Source organism: Haliotis cracherodii, unplaced genomic scaffold (genome assembly GCF_022045235.1).
Source record: "Haliotis cracherodii isolate W230 unplaced genomic scaffold, xgHalCrac1.p SCAF_2, whole genome shotgun sequence".
NCBI classification, from domain to species: domain Eukaryota; kingdom Metazoa; phylum Mollusca; class Gastropoda; order Lepetellida; family Haliotidae; genus Haliotis; species Haliotis cracherodii.
The window spans coordinates 16,562,106-16,586,191 of NW_027266275.1; the positions used below are offsets into that span (position 1 = coordinate 16,562,106).

General features: G+C 32.1%; 1 protein-coding gene across 1 annotated transcript in view; it reads right to left on the reverse strand.

Annotated features, from left to right (window-relative positions):
- Positions 1 to 22,099: 22,099 nt before the first annotated feature.
- LOC139467477 (uncharacterized) overlaps positions 22,100 to 24,086 on the reverse strand; it is a 55,752-nt gene continuing 53,765 nt past the window's right edge. Inside the window, exons 8-9 of the mRNA XM_071249022.1 lie at positions 23,481 to 23,605; positions 22,100 to 23,325 (exon numbers count right to left, since the gene is read on the reverse strand). Of these exons, the coding sequence (XP_071105123.1) occupies positions 23,489 to 23,605 (117 nt within the window). The 3' untranslated portion in view covers positions 22,100 to 23,325; positions 23,481 to 23,488. The remainder of the gene's footprint in view (positions 23,326 to 23,480; positions 23,606 to 24,086) is intronic.

Sequence of the window (24,086 nt, forward strand, 5' to 3'; positions counted from 1 at the left end):
TCTGTTAATTAATATTAATATCAACATTATTAATTACATAAGAAACTAGAATACATGATTGGATAACACCACTAAAATCATCAATATAATCCTTCTGTAATAAATATTGAGCTTTTCTAACAATCTATTATTTGACACACTGATGAACATATGCAGCAGCATAATGACACAAGCACTAGTCATCACCTCTTTGGAGCCAGCACACCTCAGGACAGGTGGAATACAAAGAGCCCTTTTGCCCTTACAATTCTGTTAGCTTCAAATAATGTAACCTTGGTATCTGATCTAACATGAATTAAATACTACTACATGCAGTTGATTACTTTTTTTTATCATTCTTGGGGTGTGTGTTTAATCAACTTAATTTCAAAAGATCTATATTGGAAAGTCTACTTACAAGCTTGATTAATAAATAAAGTACCAACTCTCACTTAAAGTAATGCATATATAATAGTGCCAGGATACTGCAACTCGCCTGGACCAAACATGTTTTTAATATGGCTGAGGTTAGCCACATTGAAAATCAGTTCAGAACCTCTTGATTGTGTCATCATTGAGTACAAGCAGCTCCATCAGGGATTTCGGAAAAGATGGTCACTGGACAAACAACCCATGGCCACGACATATGCTCACTTGACTTTCAGTCAGATGAGCAAAACATCAAAGTCAATCAAAAATAGAAAACTTGTGTATAACAGAACAAAGATATATATTATTCACATGTTTTATCTCACGTAAAACATATGTTGTATCTTTTAGAAAAGACCAGTTATGTAAGATACCTTTCTCACAAAATACAATCATGATACGGGGCAGGCTATATGCCCAAAATTTCCTATGAAATTTACTACAAATTAGTAATAAAAAACCCAGCTTAAACAATTGCTATTTCTTTTCAGATATCAACTATGACAACATAAGCCCTGTATGAACAAAAACATAGCATAAGCAACTACCTTAAACAAACATGATGCACATTCCAATAATTCAATTTCATTAAGATGAATTTTTACCTCAAATTTGTTCAGTTTTTATCTACATCTCATAAACAAATAAGCTGGGTCAAAGACTTTGTAATGTTTAGATATTAGAAAAACACTTCCTGAAAACCTCTAAAATCATCCATTTGGACACATTTTAGCTTGTACCAATGCATTTAGTCTTGTCATATGTCCGAAACATGCAATTGTTGAAATGAACAAACTCTAATTCTCATTCATATGAATGACATCTGATAATTTTCATTACACTTTCAAAAGATTTTCCTCTTTTTTAAATTATGAATATTCCATGGTTAAAAAATGTCCCTCATCCTACCTTCTCATTTACATTCAAACACACATTCTTTCTACTGTTTCCTTTGAACTGCACTTTCTAAATTCCTCAACAGATCCTCTATGGGGTATATTTTAACAAAGCAACACATTATTCCTTCATATACCAAATACCTACACATTATACATATCTTAATCTTAAAACAACATCTAACGACTAATCCGTCAGGAAAACTGGCATAGATATGGCATGACCTGACACTATTGTGTGAGTGTGTCTATATATATATATATATATATATATATATATATATATATATATATATATATATATAGGATGTGTGAAGGATATAATATACATGTATATCCTTCACACATCTCCTGAAAAGAATAAATAAATTATAGTTTTTTCTTTGTCTTCTTAGCAGTAATACAAAAACATTTTAATACATACACAAAATATGTTAAATGGTAGATTTGAAATAAGCATTCTGAGTAAATTCAGTGACATATATTTACAAAAACCTTTCTGATATTACTAAGAATATGGTTTTATTTTACAAGTATTTCACCATTCACACAAATGAATACTGCAATCATTGGTTGGTTGGTTTGTTGTTTAACGCCGCACTCAGCAATATTCAAGCTTTATGATGGTGGTCTGTAAATAATTGAGTCTGGACCAGACAATCCAGTGATTAATATCATGAGCATCGATCCACACAATAAACCATGCAATCATAATATAGAAAAATGAAAGGCACACATATTCCAGAAGGAATTGTCAATACTACTAGTCAAAGGTGTTTAGCAAGTAATTGTTTTGTCAAGAATATATGTGGAAAGAACTCCTATAAAGTCAAAATAAAATACAAACAAATGTGCACAAAATGTAAATATCAGGAAGAGCTATTATCATGTCTACATATTAACAGTGTTACTCAATCACACTAAAATCATGTATAATTTTTTGGATATGTTGATTAAAGTTGGTTTTCCCACTATATTCATGACGGTTTATACCATCCAAATGTCCATATTTACAACATGTACTCAGAAACCTGCAGGCTTTAATTAACCAAATCCTCCTTCACTGTTTAGTGTCTAAAATTTAAAATATTCTTATATCAGTCCATGTTTACAAACTAGAATGAACAAATAAGAGTTATTGTACTAACAGATATCATCATGTTTGCATGTAACTCAATCACACAAAAATGATGTATAATTATACAAGAATATTTGGGATGTGTTAATTCAAGTTGGTTTGTTCCACTATATTCATGACAGTTTATACCATCCAAATGTCCATATTTACAACATGTACTTAGATATCTCAAAGCATTGTTCTAAAGTATCATTCTTTTCCATTATCTGTACAAAACTACCAGTACCATCAGAAGTCATACATTTTATTTATAGATGTCCCAGGTAACAAGGTTAACTGTGGGTTTTATTATTCTTTTGTGGGAAACATAAATAATGTAGGTGATATTGAGTTGTCAGACCATATTTACATGACATCTCAAAGCATTAATTTATCAAACGCTCCTTGAATGTTGACTGAGTTTATACCATCCAAATGTCCATATTTACAACATGTAGTCAGATATCTCAAAGCATTATTCTAAAGTATCATTCTTTGCCATTATTGGTACAAAACTACCAGCACTATCAGAAGTCATATATTTTATTTACAGATATCCCACGGAACCTTATTAGCTGTGGTGTTTTTTGCAAGCGTTTTTTGTGTGGTTGAATTGTGGGATACATAAGAAATATCGGAGATATTGAATTATCAGTCCATATTTACAACATATACTTAGATATCTCAAAGCATTATTCTAAAGCCTCATTCTTTGCTATCATATGTACAAAACTACCAGTACCATCAGAAGTCATATATTTTATTTACAGATGTCCCAGGGACTGTGGGTTTTATTATTCTTTTGTGGGAAACATAAATAATGTAGGTGATATTGAGTTGTCAGACCATATTTACATGACATCTCAAAGCATTAATTTAACAAACACTCCTTGAATGTTGACTGATTAAAATATCTTTGACATCAGTCCATGTTTACAAGCAAATATGTACAAATGAGAGTTATTATACATATATTGTCACTTAATTCACAATGGTTTGTAGCATTCAAATGTCGTCCATATTTACAACATGTGCTCAGATATCATTATCTGTACAAAATTACCAGTGCCATCAGAAATCATATATTTTATTTACAGATATCCCACGGAACCTTATTTACTGTGGTGTTTTTTGCAGGCGATTTTTGTGTGGTTGAATTGTGGGATACATAAGTAATATCGGAGATATTGAATTATCAGTCCATATTTACAAGTAACTCCAAATAAATAACACAAATTGCATAAACAGCTGTTACAATGTCGACATATTAACAGTGCTGTGTTACTCAATCACACAAAAATGATGCATAATTATACAAGAAATATTTTGGATGTGTTAATTAAAGTTGGTTTGTTTCACTATATTCATGACAGTTTATCATCCAAATGTACATATTTACAACATGTACTTAGATATCTCAAAGCATTATTCTAAAGTATCATTCTTTGCCATTATCTCTACAAAACTACCAGCACTATCAATAGTCCTATATTTTAATTACAGATATCCCAACGAACCTTATCACTGTGGTGTTTTTGGTGGTGTTTTTTGGTTGGATTCTGGGATATGTAAGTAAAATTGCAGATATTGAATTATCAGTCCATATTTACATGTAATTCCAAATACATAAGATAAATTGTATAAACAGCTGTTATTATGTCTAACAGTTCTGTGTAACTCAATCACACAAAAATGATGTATAATTATACAAGAAATATTTGGGATGTGTTAATTAAAGTTGGTTTGTTCCACTATATTCATGACAGTTTATACCATCCAAATGTCCATATTTACAACATGTACTTAGATATCTCAAAGCATTGTTCTAAAGTATCATTCTTTGCCATTGTCTGTACAAAACTACCAGTACCATCAAAAGTCATATATTTTATTTATAGATGTCCCAGGGAACCTGGTTAACTGTGGGTTTTATTATTCTTTTGTGGGAAACATAAATAATGTAGGTGATATTGAGTTGTCAGACAATATTTACATGACATCTCAAAGCATTAATTTAACAAACGCTCCTTGAATGTTGACTGATTAAAATATCTTTGACATCAGTCCATGATTACAAGCAAATATGTACAAATGAGAGTTCTTAAACATATATTGTCACTTAATTCACAATGGTTTGTAGCATTCAAATGTCGTCCATATTTACAACATGTGCTTAGATATCTCAAAGCATTATTCTAAAGTATCATTCTTTGCCATTATCTGTACAAAACTACCAGTACCATCAGAAGTCATATATTTTATTTATAGATGTTCCAGGGAAGAAGGTTAACTGTGGGTTTTATTATTCTTTTGTGGGAAACATAAATAATGTAGGTGATATTGTGTAGTCAGACCATATTACATGACATCTCAAAGCATTAGTTTAACAAACGCTCCTTGAATGTTGACTGATTAAAATATCTTTGACATCAGTCCATGATTACAAGCAAATATGTACAAATGAGAGTTATTAAACATATATTGCCACTTAATTCACAATGGTTTGTAGCATTCAAATGTCGTCCATATTTACAACATGTGCTCAGATATCTCAAAGCATTATTCTAAAGTATCATTCTTTGCCATAATCTGTACAAAATTACCAGTGCCATCAGAAATCATATATTTTATTTACAGATATCCCACGGAACCTTATTAACTGTGGTATTCTCTATGGCATTTTGTGTGTGGTTGGATTGTGGGATACATAAGTAACATCACAGATATTGAATTATCAGTCCATATTTACAAGTAGCTCCAAATAAATAACACAAATTGCATAAACAGCTGTTACAGTGTCGACATATTAACAGTTCTGTGTTACTCAATCACACAAAAATGATGCATAATTATACAAGAAATATTTTGGATGTGTTAATTAAAGTTGGTTTGTTTCACTATATTCATGACAGTTTATCATCCAAATGTCCATATTTACAACATGTACTTAGATATCTCAAAGCATTATTCTAAAGTATCATTCTTTGCCATTATCTGTACAAAATTACCAGTGCCATCAGAAATCATATATTTTATTTACAGATATCCCACGGAACCTTATTTACTGTGGTGTTTTTTGCAGGCGATTTTTGTGTGGTTGAATTGTGGGATACATAAGTAATATCGGAGATATTGAATTATCAGTCCAGTTGCCCTCGCTCATGGTTTGGCAATGGTACTTGCCTGGCAGCGATAGCTGCATAGCAACATGGGTTGCTTGGCAACGGTAGTTGCAGGGCAGCGGGCGCTGCATTGGTAAGCAACATGGGTTGCTTGGCAACGGCAGTTGCAGGGCAGCAGGCGCTGCATTGGTAAGCAACATGGGTTGCTTGGCAACGGTTGTTGCAGGGCAGCGGTTGCTGCAGTTGGGGTTGCTTAACAGGGGTTAAGCTCATTGCCGTAGTCCACCAGTACCTCCACATCCGCGACCATTTCATCCAATAATATCTCTTGTCTTAATTTGAAGCTCCGCTATCATGCATGATGGCGGAGCCTGTCATAATGGAGCCATGTCCTTATATAACAGTTCTGTGTTACTCAATCACACAAAAATGATGCATAATTATACAAGAAATATTTTGGATGTGTTAATTAAAGTTGGTTTGTTTCACTATATTCATGACAGTTTATCATCCAAATGTACATATTTACAACATGTACTTAGATATCTCAAAGCATTATTCTAAAGTATCATTCTTTGCCATTATCTCTACAAAACTACCAGCACTATCAATAGTCCTATATTTTAATTACAGATATCCCAACGAACCTTATCACTGTGGTGTTTTTGGTGGTGTTTTTTGGTTGGATTCTGGGATATGTAAGTAAAATTGCAGATATTGAATTATCAGTCCATATTTACATGTAATTCCAAATACATAAGATAAATTGTATAAACAGCTGTTATTATGTCTAACAGTTCTGTGTAACTCAATCACACAAAAATGATGTATAATTATACAAGAAATATTTGGGATGTGTTAATTAAAGTTGGTTTGTTTCACTATATTCATGACAGTTTATCATCCAAATGTACATATTTACAACATGTACTTAGATATCTCAAAGCATTATTCTAAAGTATCATTCTTTGCCATTATCTCTACAAAACTACCAGCACTATCAATAGTCCTATATTTTAATTACAGATATCCCAACGAACCTTATCACTGTGGTGTTTTTGGTGGTGTTTTTTGGTTGGATTCTGGGATATGTAAGTAAAATTGCAGATATTGAATTATCAGTCCATATTTACATGTAATTCCAAATACATAAGATAAATTGTATAAACAGCTGTTATTATGTCTAACAGTTCTGTGTAACTCAATCACACAAAAATGATGTATAATTATACAAGAAATATTTGGGATGTGTTAATTAAAGTTGGTTTGTTCCACTATATTCATGACAGTTTATACCATCCAAATGTCCATATTTACAACATGTACTTAGATATCTCAAAGCATTGTTCTAAAGTATCATTCTTTGCCATTGTCTGTACAAAACTACCAGTACCATCAAAAGTCATATATTTTATTTATAGATGTCCCAGGGAACCTGGTTAACTGTGGGTTTTATTATTCTTTTGTGGGAAACATAAATAATGTAGGTGATATTGAGTTGTCAGACCATATTTACATGACATCTCAAAGCATTAATTTAACAAACGCTCCTTGAATGTTGACTGATTAAAATATCTTTGACATCAGTCCATGATTACAAGCAAATATGTACAAATGAGAGTTCTTAAACATATATTGTCACTTAATTCACAATGGTTTGTAGCATTCAAATGTCGTCCATATTTACAACATGTGCTTAGATATCTCAAAGCATTATTCTAAAGTATCATTCTTTGCCATTATCTGTACAAAACTACCAGTACCATCAGAAGTCATATATTTTATTTATAGATGTTCCAGGGAAGAAGGTTAACTGTGGGTTTTATTATTCTTTTGTGGGAAACATAAATAATGTAGGTGATATTGTGTAGTCAGACCATATTACATGACATCTCAAAGCATTAGTTTAACAAACGCTCCTTGAATGTTGACTGATTAAAATATCTTTGACATCAGTCCATGATTACAAGCAAATATGTACAAATGAGAGTTATTAAACATATATTGCCACTTAATTCACAATGGTTTGTAGCATTCAAATGTCGTCCATATTTACAACATGTGCTCAGATATCTCAAAGCATTATTCTAAAGTATCATTCTTTGCCATAATCTGTACAAAATTACCAGTTCCATCAGAAATCATATATTTTATTTACAGATATCCCACGGAACCTTATTAACTGTGGTATTCTCTATGGCATTTTGTGTGTGGTTGGATTGTGGGATACATAAGTAACATCACAGATATTGAATTATCAGTCCATATTTACAAGTAGCTCCAAATAAATAACACAAATTGCATAAACAGCTGTTACAGTGTCGACATATTAACAGTTCTGTGTTACTCAATCACACAAAAATGATGCATAATTATACAAGAAATATTTTGGATGTGTTAATTAAAGTTGGTTTGTTTCACTATATTCATGACAGTTTATCATCCAAATGTACATATTTACAACATGTACTTAGATATCTCAAAGCATTATTCTAAAGTATCATTCTTTGCCATTATCTCTACAAAACTACCAGCACTATCAATAGTCCTATATTTTAATTACAGATATCCCAACGAACCTTATCACTGTGGTGTTTTTGGTGGTGTTTTTTGGTTGGATTCTGGGATATGTAAGTAAAATTGCAGATATTGAATTATCAGTCCATATTTACATGTAATTCCAAATACATAAGATAAATTGTATAAACAGCTGTTATTATGTCTAACAGTTCTGTGTAACTCAATCACACAAAAATGATGTATAATTATACAAGAAATATTTGGGATGTGTTAATTAAAGTTGGTTTGTTCCACTATATTCATGACAGTTTATACCATCCAAATGTCCATATTTACAACATGTACTTAGATATCTCAAAGCATTGTTCTAAAGTATCATTCTTTGCCATTGTCTGTACAAAACTACCAGTACCATCAAAAGTCATATATTTTATTTATAGATGTCCCAGGGAACCTGGTTAACTGTGGGTTTTATTATTCTTTTGTGGGAAACATAAGTAATGTAGGTGATATTGAGTTGTCAGACCATATTTACATGACATCTCAAAGCATTAATTTAACAAACGCTCCTTGAATGTTGACTGATTAAAATATCTTTGACATCAGTCCATGATTACAAACAAATATGTACAAATGAGAGTTCTTAAACATATATTGTCACTTAATTCACAATGGTTTGTAGCATTCAAATGTCGTCCATATTTACAACATGTGCTTAGATATCTCAAAGCATTATTCTAAAGTATCATTCTTTGCCATTATCTGTACAAAACTACCAGTACCATCAGAAGTCATATATTTTATTTATAGATGTTCCAGGGAAGAAGGTTAACTGTGGGTTTTATTATTCTTTTGTGGGAAACATAAATAATGTAGGTGATATTGTGTAGTCAGACCATATTACATGACATCTCAAAGCATTAGTTTAACAAACGCTCCTTGAATGTTGACTGATTAAAATATCTTTGACATCAGTCCATGATTACAAGCAAATATGTACAAATGAGAGTTATTAAACATATATTGCCACTTAATTCACAATGGTTTGTAGCATTCAAATGTCGTCCATATTTACAACATGTGCTCAGATATCTCAAAGCATTATTCTAAAGTATCATTCTTTGCCATTATCTGTACAAAACTTCCAGTACCATCAGAATTCATATATTTTATTTATAGATGTCCCAGGGAACAAGGTTAAATGTGGGTTTTATTATTCTTTTGTGGGAAACATAAATAACGTAGGTGATATTGAGTTGTCAGACCATATTTACATGACATCTCAAAGCATTAATTTAACAAACACTCCTTGAATGTTGACTGATTAAAATATCTTTGACATCAGTCCATGATTACAAGCAAATATGTACAAATGAGAGTTATTATACATATATTGTCACTTAATTCACAATGGTTTGTAGCATTCAAATGTCGTCCATATTTACAACATGTGCTCAGATATCATTATCTGTACAAAATTACCAGTGCCATCAGAAATCATATATTTTATTTACAGATATCCCACGGAACCTTATTTACTGTGGTGTTTTTTGCAGGCGATTTTTGTGTGGTTGAATTGTGGGATACATAAGTAATATCGGAGATATTGAATTATCAGTCCATATTTACAAGTAACTCCAAATAAATAACACAAATTGCATAAACAGCTGTTACAATGTCGACATATTAACAGTTCTGTGTTACTCAATCACACAAAAATGATGCATAATTATACAAGAAATATTTTGGATGTGTTAATTAAAGTTGGTTTGTTTCACTATATTCATGACAGTTTATCATCCAAATGTACATATTTACAACATGTACTTAGATATCTCAAAGCATTATTCTAAAGTATCATTCTTTGCCATTATCTCTACAAAACTACCAGCACTATCAATAGTCCTATATTTTAATTACAGATATCCCAACGAACCTTATCACTGTGGTGTTTTTGGTGGTGTTTTTTGGTTGGATTCTGGGATATGTAAGTAAAATTGCAGATATTGAATTATCAGTCCATATTTACATGTAATTCCAAATACATAAGATAAATTGTATAAACAGCTGTTATTATGTCTAACAGTTCTGTGTAACTCAATCACACAAAAATGATGTATAATTATACAAGAAATATTTGGGATGTGTTAATTAAAGTTGGTTTGTTCCACTATATTCATGACAGTTTATACCATCCAAATGTCCATATTTACAACATGTACTTAGATATCTCAAAGCATTGTTCTAAAGTATCATTCTTTGCCATTGTCTGTACAAAACTACCAGTACCATCAAAAGTCATATATTTTATTTATAGATGTCCCAGGGAACCTGGTTAACTGTGGGTTTTATTATTCTTTTGTGGGAAACATAAATAATGTAGGTGATATTGAGTTGTCAGACCATATTTACATGACATCTCAAAGCATTAATTTAACAAACGCTCCTTGAATGTTGACTGATTAAAATATCTTTGACATCAGTCCATGATTACAAGCAAATATGTACAAATGAGAGTTCTTAAACATATATTGTCACTTAATTCACAATGGTTTGTAGCATTCAAATGTCGTCCATATTTACAACATGTGCTTAGATATCTCAAAGCATTATTCTAAAGTATCATTCTTTGCCATTATCTGTACAAAACTACCAGTACCATCAGAAGTCATATATTTTATTTATAGATGTTCCAGGGAAGAAGGTTAACTGTGGGTTTTATTATTCTTTTGTGGGAAACATAAATAATGTAGGTGATATTGTGTAGTCAGACCATATTACATGACATCTCAAAGCATTAGTTTAACAAACGCTCCTTGAATGTTGACTGATTAAAATATCTTTGACATCAGTCCATGATTACAAGCAAATATGTACAAATGAGAGTTATTAAACATATATTGCCACTTAATTCACAATGGTTTGTAGCATTCAAATGTCGTCCATATTTACAACATGTGCTCAGATATCTCAAAGCATTATTCTAAAGTATCATTCTTTGCCATAATCTGTACAAAATTACCAGTTCCATCAGAAATCATATATTTTATTTACAGATATCCCACGGAACCTTATTAACTGTGGTATTCTCTATGGCATTTTGTGTGTGGTTGGATTGTGGGATACATAAGTAACATCACAGATATTGAATTATCAGTCCATATTTACAAGTAGCTCCAAATAAATAACACAAATTGCATAAACAGCTGTTACAGTGTCGACATATTAACAGTTCTGTGTTACTCAATCACACAAAAATGATGCATAATTATACAAGAAATATTTTGGATGTGTTAATTAAAGTTGGTTTGTTTCACTATATTCATGACAGTTTATCATCCAAATGTCCATATTCACAACATGTACTTAGATATCTCAAAGCATTATTCTAAAGTATCATTCTTTGCCATTATCTCTACAAAACTACCAGCACTATCAATAGTCCTATATTTTAATTACAGATATCCCAACGAACCTTATCACTGTGGTGTTTTTGGTGGTGTTTTTTGGTTGGATTCTGGGATATGTAAGTAAAATTGCAGATATTGAATTATCAGTCCATATTTACATGTAATTCCAAATACATAAGATAAATTGTATAAACAGCTGTTATTATGTCTAACAGTTCTGTGTAACTCAATCACACAAAAATGATGTATAATTATACAAGAAATATTTGGGATGTGTTAATTAAAGTTGGTTTGTTCCACTATATTCATGACAGTTTATACCATCCAAATGTCCATATTTACAACATGTACTTAGATATCTCAAAGCATTGTTCTAAAGTATCATTCTTTGCCATTGTCTGTACAAAACTACCAGTACCATCAAAAGTCATATATTTTATTTATAGATGTCCCAGGGAACCTGGTTAACTGTGGGTTTTATTATTCTTTTGTGGGAAACATAAGTAATGTAGGTGATATTGAGTTGTCAGACCATATTTACATGACATCTCAAAGCATTAATTTAACAAACGCTCCTTGAATGTTGACTGATTAAAATATCTTTGACATCAGTCCATGATTACAAACAAATATGTACAAATGAGAGTTCTTAAACATATATTGTCACTTAATTCACAATGGTTTGTAGCATTCAAATGTCGTCCATATTTACAACATGTGCTTAGATATCTCAAAGCATTATTCTAAAGTATCATTCTTTGCCATTATCTGTACAAAACTACCAGTACCATCAGAAGTCATATATTTTATTTATAGATGTTCCAGGGAAGAAGGTTAACTGTGGGTTTTATTATTCTTTTGTGGGAAACATAAATAATGTAGGTGATATTGTGTAGTCAGACCATATTACATGACATCTCAAAGCATTAGTTTAACAAACGCTCCTTGAATGTTGACTGATTAAAATATCTTTGACATCAGTCCATGATTACAAGCAAATATGTACAAATGAGAGTTATTAAACATATATTGCCACTTAATTCACAATGGTTTGTAGCATTCAAATGTCGTCCATATTTACAACATGTGCTCAGATATCTCAAAGCATTATTCTAAAGTATCATTCTTTGCCATAATCTGTACAAAATTACCAGTGCCATCAGAAATCATATATTTTATTTACAGATATCCCACGGAACCTTATTAACTGTGGTATTCTCTATGGCATTTTGTGTGTGGTTGGATTGTGGGATACATAAGTAACATCACAGATATTGAATTATCAGTCCATATTTACAAGTAGCTCCAAATAAATAACACAAATTGCATAAACAGCTGTTACAGTGTCGACATATTAACAGTTCTGTGTTACTCAATCACACAAAAATGATGCATAATTATACAAGAAATATTTTGGATGTGTTAATTAAAGTTGGTTTGTTTCACTATATTCATGACAGTTTATCATCCAAATGTCCATATTTACAACATGTACTTAGATATCTCAAAGCATTATTCTAAAGTATCATTCTTTGCCATTATCTGTACAAAATTACCAGTGCCATCAGAAATCATATATTTTATTTACAGATATCCCACGGAACCTTATTTACTGTGGTGTTTTTTGCAGGCGATTTTTGTGTGGTTGAATTGTGGGATACATAAGTAATATCGGAGATATTGAATTATCAGTCCAGTTGCCCTCGCTCATGGTTTGGCAATGGTACTTGCCTGGCAGCGATAGCTGCATAGCAACATGGGTTGCTTGGCAACGGTAGTTGCAGGGCAGCGGGCGCTGCATTGGTAAGCAACATGGGTTGCTTGGCAACGGCAGTTGCAGGGCAGCAGGCGCTGCATTGGTAAGCAACATGGGTTGCTTGGCAACGGTTGTTGCAGGGCAGCGGTTGCTGCAGTTGGGGTTGCTTAACAGGGGTTAAGCTCATTGCCGTAGTCCACCAGTACCTCCACATCCGCGACCATTTCATCCAATAATATCTCTTGTCTTAATTTGAAGCTCCGCTATCATGCATGATGGCGGAGCCTGTCATAATGGAGCCATGTCCTTATATAACAGTTCTGTGTTACTCAATCAAACAAAAATGATGCATAATTATACAAGAAATATTTTGGATGTGTTAATTAAAGTTGGTTTGTTTCACTATATTCATGACAGTTTATCATCCAAATGTACATATTTACAACATGTACTTAGATATCTCAAAGCATTATTCTAAAGTATCATTCTTTGCCATTATCTCTACAAAACTACCAGCACTATCAATAGTCCTATATTTTATTTACAGATATCCCAACGAACCTTATCACTGTGGTGTTTTTGGTGGTGTTTTTTGGTTGGATTCTGGGATATGTAAGTAAAATTGCAGATATTGAATTATCAGTCCATATTTACACGTAATTCCAAATACATAAGATAAATTGTATAAACAGCTGTTATTATGTCTAACAGTTCTGTGTAACTCAATCACACAAAAATGATGTATAATTATACAAGAATATTTGGGATGTGTTAATTCAAGTTGGTTTGTTCCACTATATTCATGACAGTTTATACCATCCAAATGTCCATATTTACAACATGTACTTAGATTTCTCAAAGCATTGTTCTAAAGTATCATTCTTTTCCATTATCTGTACAAAACTACCAGTACCATCAGAAGTCATACATTTTATTTATAGATGTCCCAGGTAACAAGGTTAACTGTGGGTTTTATTATTCTTTTGTGGGAAACATAAATAATGTAGGTGATATTGAGTTGTCAGACCATATTTACATGACATCTCAAAGCATTAATTTAACAAACGCTCCTTGAATGTTGACTGATTAAAATATCTTTGACATCAGTCCATGATTACAAGCAAATATGTACAAATGAGAGTTCTTAAACATATATTGTCACTTAATTCACAATGGTTTGTAGCATTCAAATGTCGTCCATATTTACAACATGTGCTTAGATATCTCAAAGCATTATTCTAAAGTATCATTCTTTGCCATTATCTGTACAAAACTACCAGTACCATCAGAAGTCATATATTTTATTTATAGATGTTCCAGGGAAGAAGGTTAACTGTGGGTTTTATTATTCTTTTGTGGGAAACATAAATAATGTAGGTGATATTGTGTAGTCAGACCATATTACATGACATCTCAAAGCATTAGTTTAACAAACGCTCCTTGAATGTTGACTGATTAAAATATCTTTGACATCAGTCCATGATTACAAGCAAATATGTACAAATGAGAGTTATTAAACATATATTGCCACTTAATTCACAATGGTTTGTAGCATTCAAATGTCGTCCATATTTACAACATGTGCTCAGATATCTCAAAGCATTATTCTAAAGTATCATTCTTTGCCATAATCTGTACAAAATTACCAGTTCCATCAGAAATCATATATTTTATTTACAGATATCCCACGGAACCTTATTAACTGTGGTATTCTCTATGGCATTTTGTGTGTGGTTGGATTGTGGGATACATAAGTAACATCACAGATATTGAATTATCAGTCCATATTTACAAGTAGCTCCAAATAAATAACACAAATTGCATAAACAGCTGTTACAGTGTCGACATATTAACAGTTCTGTGTTACTCAATCACACAAAAATGATGCATAATTATACAAGAAATATTTTGGATGTGTTAATTAAAGTTGGTTTGTTTCACTATATTCATGACAGTTTATCATCCAAATGTCCATATTCACAACATGTACTTAGATATCTCAAAGCATTATTCTAAAGTATCATTCTTTGCCATTATCTCTACAAAACTACCAGCACTATCAATAGTCCTATATTTTAATTACAGATATCCCAACGAACCTTATCACTGTGGTGTTTTTGGTGGTGTTTTTTGGTTGGATTCTGGGATATGTAAGTAAAATTGCAGATATTGAATTATCAGTCCATATTTACATGTAATTCCAAATACATAAGATAAATTGTATAAACAGCTGTTATTATGTCTAACAGTTCTGTGTAACTCAATCACACAAAAATGATGTATAATTATACAAGAAATATTTGGGATGTGTTAATTAAAGTTGGTTTGTTCCACTATATTCATGACAGTTTATACCATCCAAATGTCCATATTTACAACATGTACTTAGATATCTCAAAGCATTGTTCTAAAGTATCATTCTTTGCCATTGTCTGTACAAAACTACCAGTACCATCAAAAGTCATATATTTTATTTATAGATGTCCCAGGGAACCTGGTTAACTGTGGGTTTTATTATTCTTTTGTGGGAAACATAAGTAATGTAGGTGATATTGAGTTGTCAGACCATATTTACATGACATCTCAAAGCATTAATTTAACAAACGCTCCTTGAATGTTGACTGATTAAAATATCTTTGACATCAGTCCATGATTACAAACAAATATGTACAAATGAGAGTTCTTAAACATATATTGTCACTTAATTCACAATGGTTTGTAGCATTCAAATGTCGTCCATATTTACAACATGTGCTTAGATATCTCAAAGCATTATTCTAAAGTATCATTCTTTGCCATTATCTGTACAAAACTACCAGTACCATCAGAAGTCATATATTTTATTTATAGATGTTCCAGGGAAGAAGGTTAACTGTGGGTTTTATTATTCTTTTGTGGGAAACATAAATAATGTAGGTGATATTGTGTAGTCAGACCATATTACATGACATCTCAAAGCATTAGTTTAACAAACGCTCCTTGAATGTTGACTGATTAAAATATCTTTGACATCAGTCCATGATTACAAGCAAATATGTACAAATGAGAGTTATTAAACATATATTGCCACTTAATTCACAATGGTTTGTAGCATTCAAATGTCGTCCATATTTACAACATGTGCTCAGATATCTCAAAGCATTATTCTAAAGTATCATTCTTTGCCATAATCTGTACAAAATTACCAGTGCCATCAGAAATCATATATTTTATTTACAGATATCCCACGGAACCTTATTAACTGTGGTATTCTCTATGGCATTTTGTGTGTGGTTGGATTGTGGGATACATAAGTAACATCACAGATATTGAATTATCAGTCCATATTTACAAGTAGCTCCAAATAAATAACACAAATTGCATAAACAGCTGTTACAGTGTCGACATATTAACAGTTCTGTGTTACTCAATCACACAAAAATGATGCATAATTATACAAGAAATATTTTGGATGTGTTAATTAAAGTTGGTTTGTTTCACTATATTCATGACAGTTTATCATCCAAATGTCCATATTTACAACATGTACTTAGATATCTCAAAGCATTATTCTAAAGTATCATTCTTTGCCATTATCTGTACAAAATTACCAGTGCCATCAGAAATCATATATTTTATTTACAGATATCCCACGGAACCTTATTTACTGTGGTGTTTTTTGCAGGCGATTTTTGTGTGGTTGAATTGTGGGATACATAAGTAATATCGGAGATATTGAATTATCAGTCCAGTTGCCCTCGCTCATGGTTTGGCAATGGTACTTGCCTGGCAGCGATAGCTGCATAGCAACATGGGTTGCTTGGCAACGGTAGTTGCAGGGCAGCGGGCGCTGCATTGGTAAGCAACATGGGTTGCTTGGCAACGGCAGTTGCAGGGCAGCAGGCGCTGCATTGGTAAGCAACATGGGTTGCTTGGCAACGGTTGTTGCAGGGCAGCGGTTGCTGCAGTTGGGGTTGCTTAACAGGGGTTAAGCTCATTGCCGTAGTCCACCAGTACCTCCACATCCGCGACCATTTCATCCAATAATATCTCTTGTCTTAATTTGAAGCTCCGCTATCATGCATGATGGCGGAGCCTGTCATAATGGAGCCATGTCCTTATATAACAGTTCTGTGTTACTCAATCAAACAAAAATGATGCATAATTATACAAGAAATATTTTGGATGTGTTAATTAAAGTTGGTTTGTTTCACTATATTCATGACAGTTTATCATCCAAATGTACATATTTACAACATGTACTTAGATATCTCAAAGCATTATTCTAAAGTATCATTCTTTGCCATTATCTCTACAAAACTACCAGCACTATCAATAGTCCTATATTTTATTTACAGATATCCCAACGAACCTTATCACTGTGGTGTTTTTGGTGGTGTTTTTTGGTTGGATTCTGGGATATGTAAGTAAAATTGCAGATATTGAATTATCAGTCCATATTTACACGTAATTCCAAATACATAAGATAAATTGTATAAACAGCTGTTATTATGTCTAACAGTTCTGTGTAACTCAATCACACAAAAATGATGTATAATTATACAAGAATATTTGGGATGTGTTAATTCAAGTTGGTTTGTTCCACTATATTCATGACAGTTTATACCATCCAAATGTCCATATTTACAACATGTACTTAGATTTCTCAAAGCATTGTTCTAAAGTATCATTCTTTTCCATTATCTGTACAAAACTACCAGTACCATCAGAAGTCATACATTTTATTTATAGATGTCCCAGGTAACAAGGTTAACTGTGGGTTTTATTATTCTTTTGTGGGAAACATAAATAATGTAGGTGATATTGAGTTGTCAGACCATATTTACATGACATTTCAAAGCATTAATTTATCAAACACTCCTTGAATGTTGACTGATTAAAATATCTTTGATATCAGTCCATGTTTACAAGCAAATATGTACAAATGAGAGTTATTAAACATATATTGCCACTTAATTCACAATGGTTTGTAACATTCATATGTCGTCCATATTTACAACATGTAGTCAGATATCTCAAAGCATTATTCTAAAGTATCATTCTTTGCCATTATCTGTACAAAACTTCCAGTACCATCAGAATTCATATATTTTATTTATAGATGTCCCAGGGAACAAGGTTAACTGTGGGTTTTATTATTCTTTTGTGGGAAACATAAATAACGTAGGTGATATTGAGTTGTCAGACCATATTTACATGACATCTCAAAGCATTAATTTAACAAACACTCCTTGAATGTTGACTGATTAAAATATCTTTGACATCAGTCCATGATTACAAGCAAATATGTACAAATGAGAGTTATTATACATATATTGTCACTTAATTCACAATGGTTTGTAGCATTCAAATGTCGTCCATATTTACAACATGTGCTCAGATATCATTATCTGTACAAAATTACCAGTGCCATCAGAAATCATATATTTTATTTACAGATATCCCACGGAACCTTATTTACTGTGGTGTTTTTTGCAGGCGATTTTTGTGTGGTTGAATTGTGGGATACATAAGTAATATCGGAGATATTGAATTATCAGTCCATATTTACAAGTAGCTCCAAATAAATAACACAAATTGCATAAACAGCTGTTACAATGTCGACATATTAACAGTTCTGTGTTACTCAATCACACAAAAATGATGCATAATTATACAAGAAATATTTTGGATGTGTTAATTAAAGTTGGTTTGTTTCACTATATTCATGACAGTTTATCATCCAAATGTACATATTTACAACATGTACTTAGATATCTCAAAGCATTATTCTAAAGTATCATTCTTTGCCATTATCTCTACAAAACTACCAGCACTATCAATAGTCCTATATTTTAATTACAGATATCCCAACGAACCTTATCACTGTGGTGTTTTTGGTGGTGTTTTTTGGTTGGATTCTGGGATATGTAAGTAAAATTGCAGATATTGAATTATCAGTCCATATTTACATGTAATTCCAAATACATAAGATAAATTGTATAAACAGCTGTTATTATGTCTAACAGTTCTGTGTAACTCAATCACACAAAAATGATGTATAATTATACAAGAAATATTTGGGATGTGTTAATTAAAGTTGGTTTGTTCCACTATATTCATGACAGTTTATACCATCCAAATGTCCATATTTACAACATGTACTTAGATATCTCAAAGCATTGTTCTAAAGTATCATTCTTTGCCATTGTCTGTACAAAACTACCAGTACCATCAAAAGTCATATATTTTATTTATAGATGTCCCAGGGAACCTGGTTAACTGTGGGTTTTATTATTCTTTTGTGGGAAACATAAATAATGTAGGTGATATTGAGTTGTCAGACCATATTTACATGACATCTCAAAGCATTAATTTAACAAACGCTCCTTGAATGTTGACTGATTAAAATATCTTTGACATCAGTCCATGATTACAAGCAAATATGTACAAATGAGAGTTCTTAAACATATATTGTCACTTAATTCACAATGGTTTGTAGCATTCAAATGTCGTCCATATTTACAACATGTGCTTAGATATCTCAAAGCATTATTCTAAAGTATCATTCTTTGCCATTATCTGTACAAAACTACCAGTACCATCAGAAGTCATATATTTTATTTATAGATGTTCCAGGGAAGAAGGTTAACTGTGGGTTTTATTATTCTTTTGTGGGAAACATAAATAATGTAGGTGATATTGTGTAGTCAGACCATATTACATGACATCTCAAAGCATTAGTTTAACAAACGCTCCTTGAATGTTGACTGATTAAAATATCTTTGACATCAGTCCATGATTACAAGCAAATATGTACAAATGAGAGTTATTAAACATATATTGCCACTTAATTCACAATGGTTTGTAGCATTCAAATGTCGTCCATATTTACAACATGTGCTCAGATATCTCAAAGCATTATTCTAAAGTATCATTCTTTGCCATAATCTGTACAAAATTACCAGTGCCATCAGAAATCATATATTTTATTTACAGATATCCCACGGAACCTTATTAACTGTGGTATTCTCTATGGCATTTTGTGTGTGGTTGGATTGTGGGATACATAAGTAACATCACAGATATTGAATTATCAGTCCATATTTACAAGTAGCTCCAAATAAATAACACAAATTGCATAAACAGCTGTTACAGTGTCGACATATTAACAGTTCTGTGTTACTCAATCACACAAAAATGATGCATAATTATACAAGAAATATTTTGGATGTGTTAATTAAAGTTGGTTTGTTTCACTATATTCATGACAGTTTATCATCCAAATGTCCATATTTACAACATGTACTTAGATATCTCAAAGCATTATTCTAAAGTATCATTCTTTGCCATTATCTGTACAAAATTACCAGTGCCATCAGAAATCATATATTTTATTTACAGATATCCCACGGAACCTTATTTACTGTGGTGTTTTTTGCAGGCGATTTTTGTGTGGTTGAATTGTGGGATACATAAGTAATATCGGAGATATTGAATTATCAGTCCAGTTGCCCTCGCTCATGGTTTGGCAATGGTACTTGCCTGGCAGCGATAGCTGCATAGCAACATGGGTTGCTTGGCAACGGTAGTTGCAGGGCAGCGGGCGCTGCATTGGTAAGCAACATGGGTTGCTTGGCAACGGCAGTTGCAGGGCAGCAGGCGCTGCATTGGTAAGCAACATGGGTTGCTTGGCAACGGTTGTTGCAGGGCAGCGGTTGCTGCAGTTGGGGTTGCTTAACAGGGGTTAAGCTCATTGCCGTAGTCCACCAGTACCTCCACATCCGCGACCATTTCATCCAATAATATCTCTTGTCTTAATTTGAAGCTCCGCTATCATGCATGATGGCGGAGCCTGTCATAATGGAGCCATGTCCTTATATAACAGTTCTGTGTTACTCAATCACACAAAAATGATGCATAATTATACAAGAAATATTTTGGATGTGTTAATTAAAGTTGGTTTGTTTCACTATATTCATGACAGTTTATCATCCAAATGTACATATTTACAACATGTACTTAGATATCTCAAAGCATTATTCTAAAGTATCATTCTTTGCCATTTTCTGTACAAAACTACCAGCACTATCAATAGTCCTATATTTTATTTACAGATATCCCAACGAACCTTATCACTGTGGTGTTTTTGGTGGTGTTTTTTGGTTGGATTCTGGGATATGTAAGTAAAATTGCAGATATTGAATTATCAGTCCATATTTACATGTAATTCCAAATACATAAGATAAATTGTATAAACAGCTGTTATTATGTCTAACAGTTCTGTGTAACTCAATCACACAAAAATGATGTATAATTATACAAGAATATTTGGGATGTGTTAATTCAAGTTGGTTTGTTCCACTATATTCATGACAGTTTATACCATCCAAATGTCCATATTTACAACATGTACTTAGATATCTCAAAGCATTGTTCTAAAGTATCATTCTTTTCCATTATCTGTACAAAACTACCAGTACCATCAGAAGTCATACATTTTATTTATAGATGTCCCAGGTAACAAGGTTAACTGTGGGTTTTATTATTCTTTTGTGGGAAACATAAATAATGTAGGTGATATTGAGTTGTCAGACCATATTTACATGACATTTCAAAGCATTAATTTATCAAACACTCCTTGAATGTTGACTGATTAAAATATCTTTGATATCAGTCCATGTTTACAAGCAAATATGTACAAATGAGAGTTATTAAACATATATTGCCACTTAATTCACAATGGTTTGTAACATTCATATGTCGTCCATATTTACAACATGTAGTCAGATATCTCAAAGCATTATTCTAAAGTATCATTCTTTGCCATTATCTGTACAAAACTTCCAGTACCATCAGAATTCATATATTTTATTTATAGATGTCCCAGGGAACAAGGTTAACTGTGGGTTTTATTATTCTTTTGTGGGAAACATAAATAACGTAGGTGATATTGAGTTGTCAGACCATATTTACATGACATCTCAAAGCATTAATTTAACAAACACTCCTTGAATGTTGACTGATTAAAATATCTTTGACATCAGTCCATGTTTACAAGCAAATATGTACAAATGAGAGTTATTAAACATATATTGTCACTTAATTCACAATGGTTTGTAACATTCATATGTCGTCCATATTTACAACATGTGCTCAGATATCTCAAAGCATTATTCTAAAGTATCATTCTTTGCCATTATCTGTACAAAACTACCAGTGCCATCAGAAATCATATATTTTATTTACAGATATCCCACAGAACCTTATTAACTGTGGTATTCTCTATGGCATTTTTTGTGTGGTTGGATTGTGGGATACATAAGTAATATCACAGATATTGAATTATCAGTCCATATTTACAAGTAGCTCCAAATAAATAACACAAATTGCATAAACAGCTGTTACTATGTCTACATATTAACAGTTCTGTGTTACTTTATCACACAAAAATGATGCATAATTATACAAGAAATATTTTGGATGTGTTAATTAAATTTGGTTTGTTTCCCTATATTCATGACAGTTTATTCCATCCACATGTCCATATTCACGTGTACTCATATGTCTCAATGCATAAATTTAACAAATATCCCTTCACTGTCTGTTGTACAAATTGAATTGTCCTTGCCATCAGTCTATGTTTACAAAATAATATGTATAAGTGAGAGTTATTGTACAAAAGCTTACATCATGTCTGCATGTGTACAGTCCATAATAGTTCAAATAAAACAAAAAAATGCATGCTAAGAAAAGATGAATTATTTTGTGGATTTGTTTTATGAGATAAAGGCAACAAATATTTTCACCTTATTCAATGGTTTGTAATATTTAAATGTTTATAGGCATAGTAACACAATCCTTTTGTGGTGAACATTCTAACAATACAAGATTCAATACACAAAAGCAATGTATTAAAAGCAAATGATAAAGTTATGCAAAGCCATATTGTTTTTTAACAATATGTGCCTATTTACAAATTCACACTGAATATTTACAGTTCTACAAAACATCACATATTGTGAGGAAGATATTCACCCTTGTAAGTTTGAATCGGTTCCTATGTCAGTTATCTTGGTTGAAAGATACTGGTACATGTCCCATAGCAACCAGACACCTGAAAGAGACAGACCATCAAAAGTAATGAATCACTGTCCTTGTGAAGAACAGCAAAGTAAAGAAAGTATATCTGTCTATAGCCAATTAATCCTCAGCTGGCATTTAGAAATGAAATATGTTTCAGAAATATCATGGAGCTCCCGTTTTACTTACAAAATATATTAGCGCTTTCTAAATTTCTTTGCCAAATTCTTCTTCCTCTGTTGTACAGTTCCTGACTTCTTTTGGCTTATTACTGCATACTGGGAACTGTTTCTGCCATCCTTCATCTTTAGTTCCTGAAAAAATAAACTTATTCATCTGATCAAGAGTGAAGTAAAACGTTCCTACAGCATATTAATAATACACAAAAAGTCTATAAATCTGCTTGTACCAAAAAAAAATGGATGTGGGTTACCCGAGATAATGATTGAACGAGCATTGCTCAATTTCACTTGTCACCACATTTGCAACCAAAAATGGATTAAAAATGTCTGGTCCAAACTCAATTGTTTATACGCCGCTGTCATATAGCTGGAATACTACTGGATGCGACGTTAGACAACAATATTGTTGGGTGCTATCAGTAGAAAACAAGCTAATGCTTTTTGCGAACACCCTGGTGTCATGACTGATTTTCAGTGTTCCATTCATATAATTTTCATCACTATTTTGATCAATGAATTCTGTTTCTGCAGATAATAGAGACTGTTTATTCTCTGGCATTGATGTGTTGAATTTAAAAAGTGTCCTCACATAATGCTGAGAAAATCCAACCAC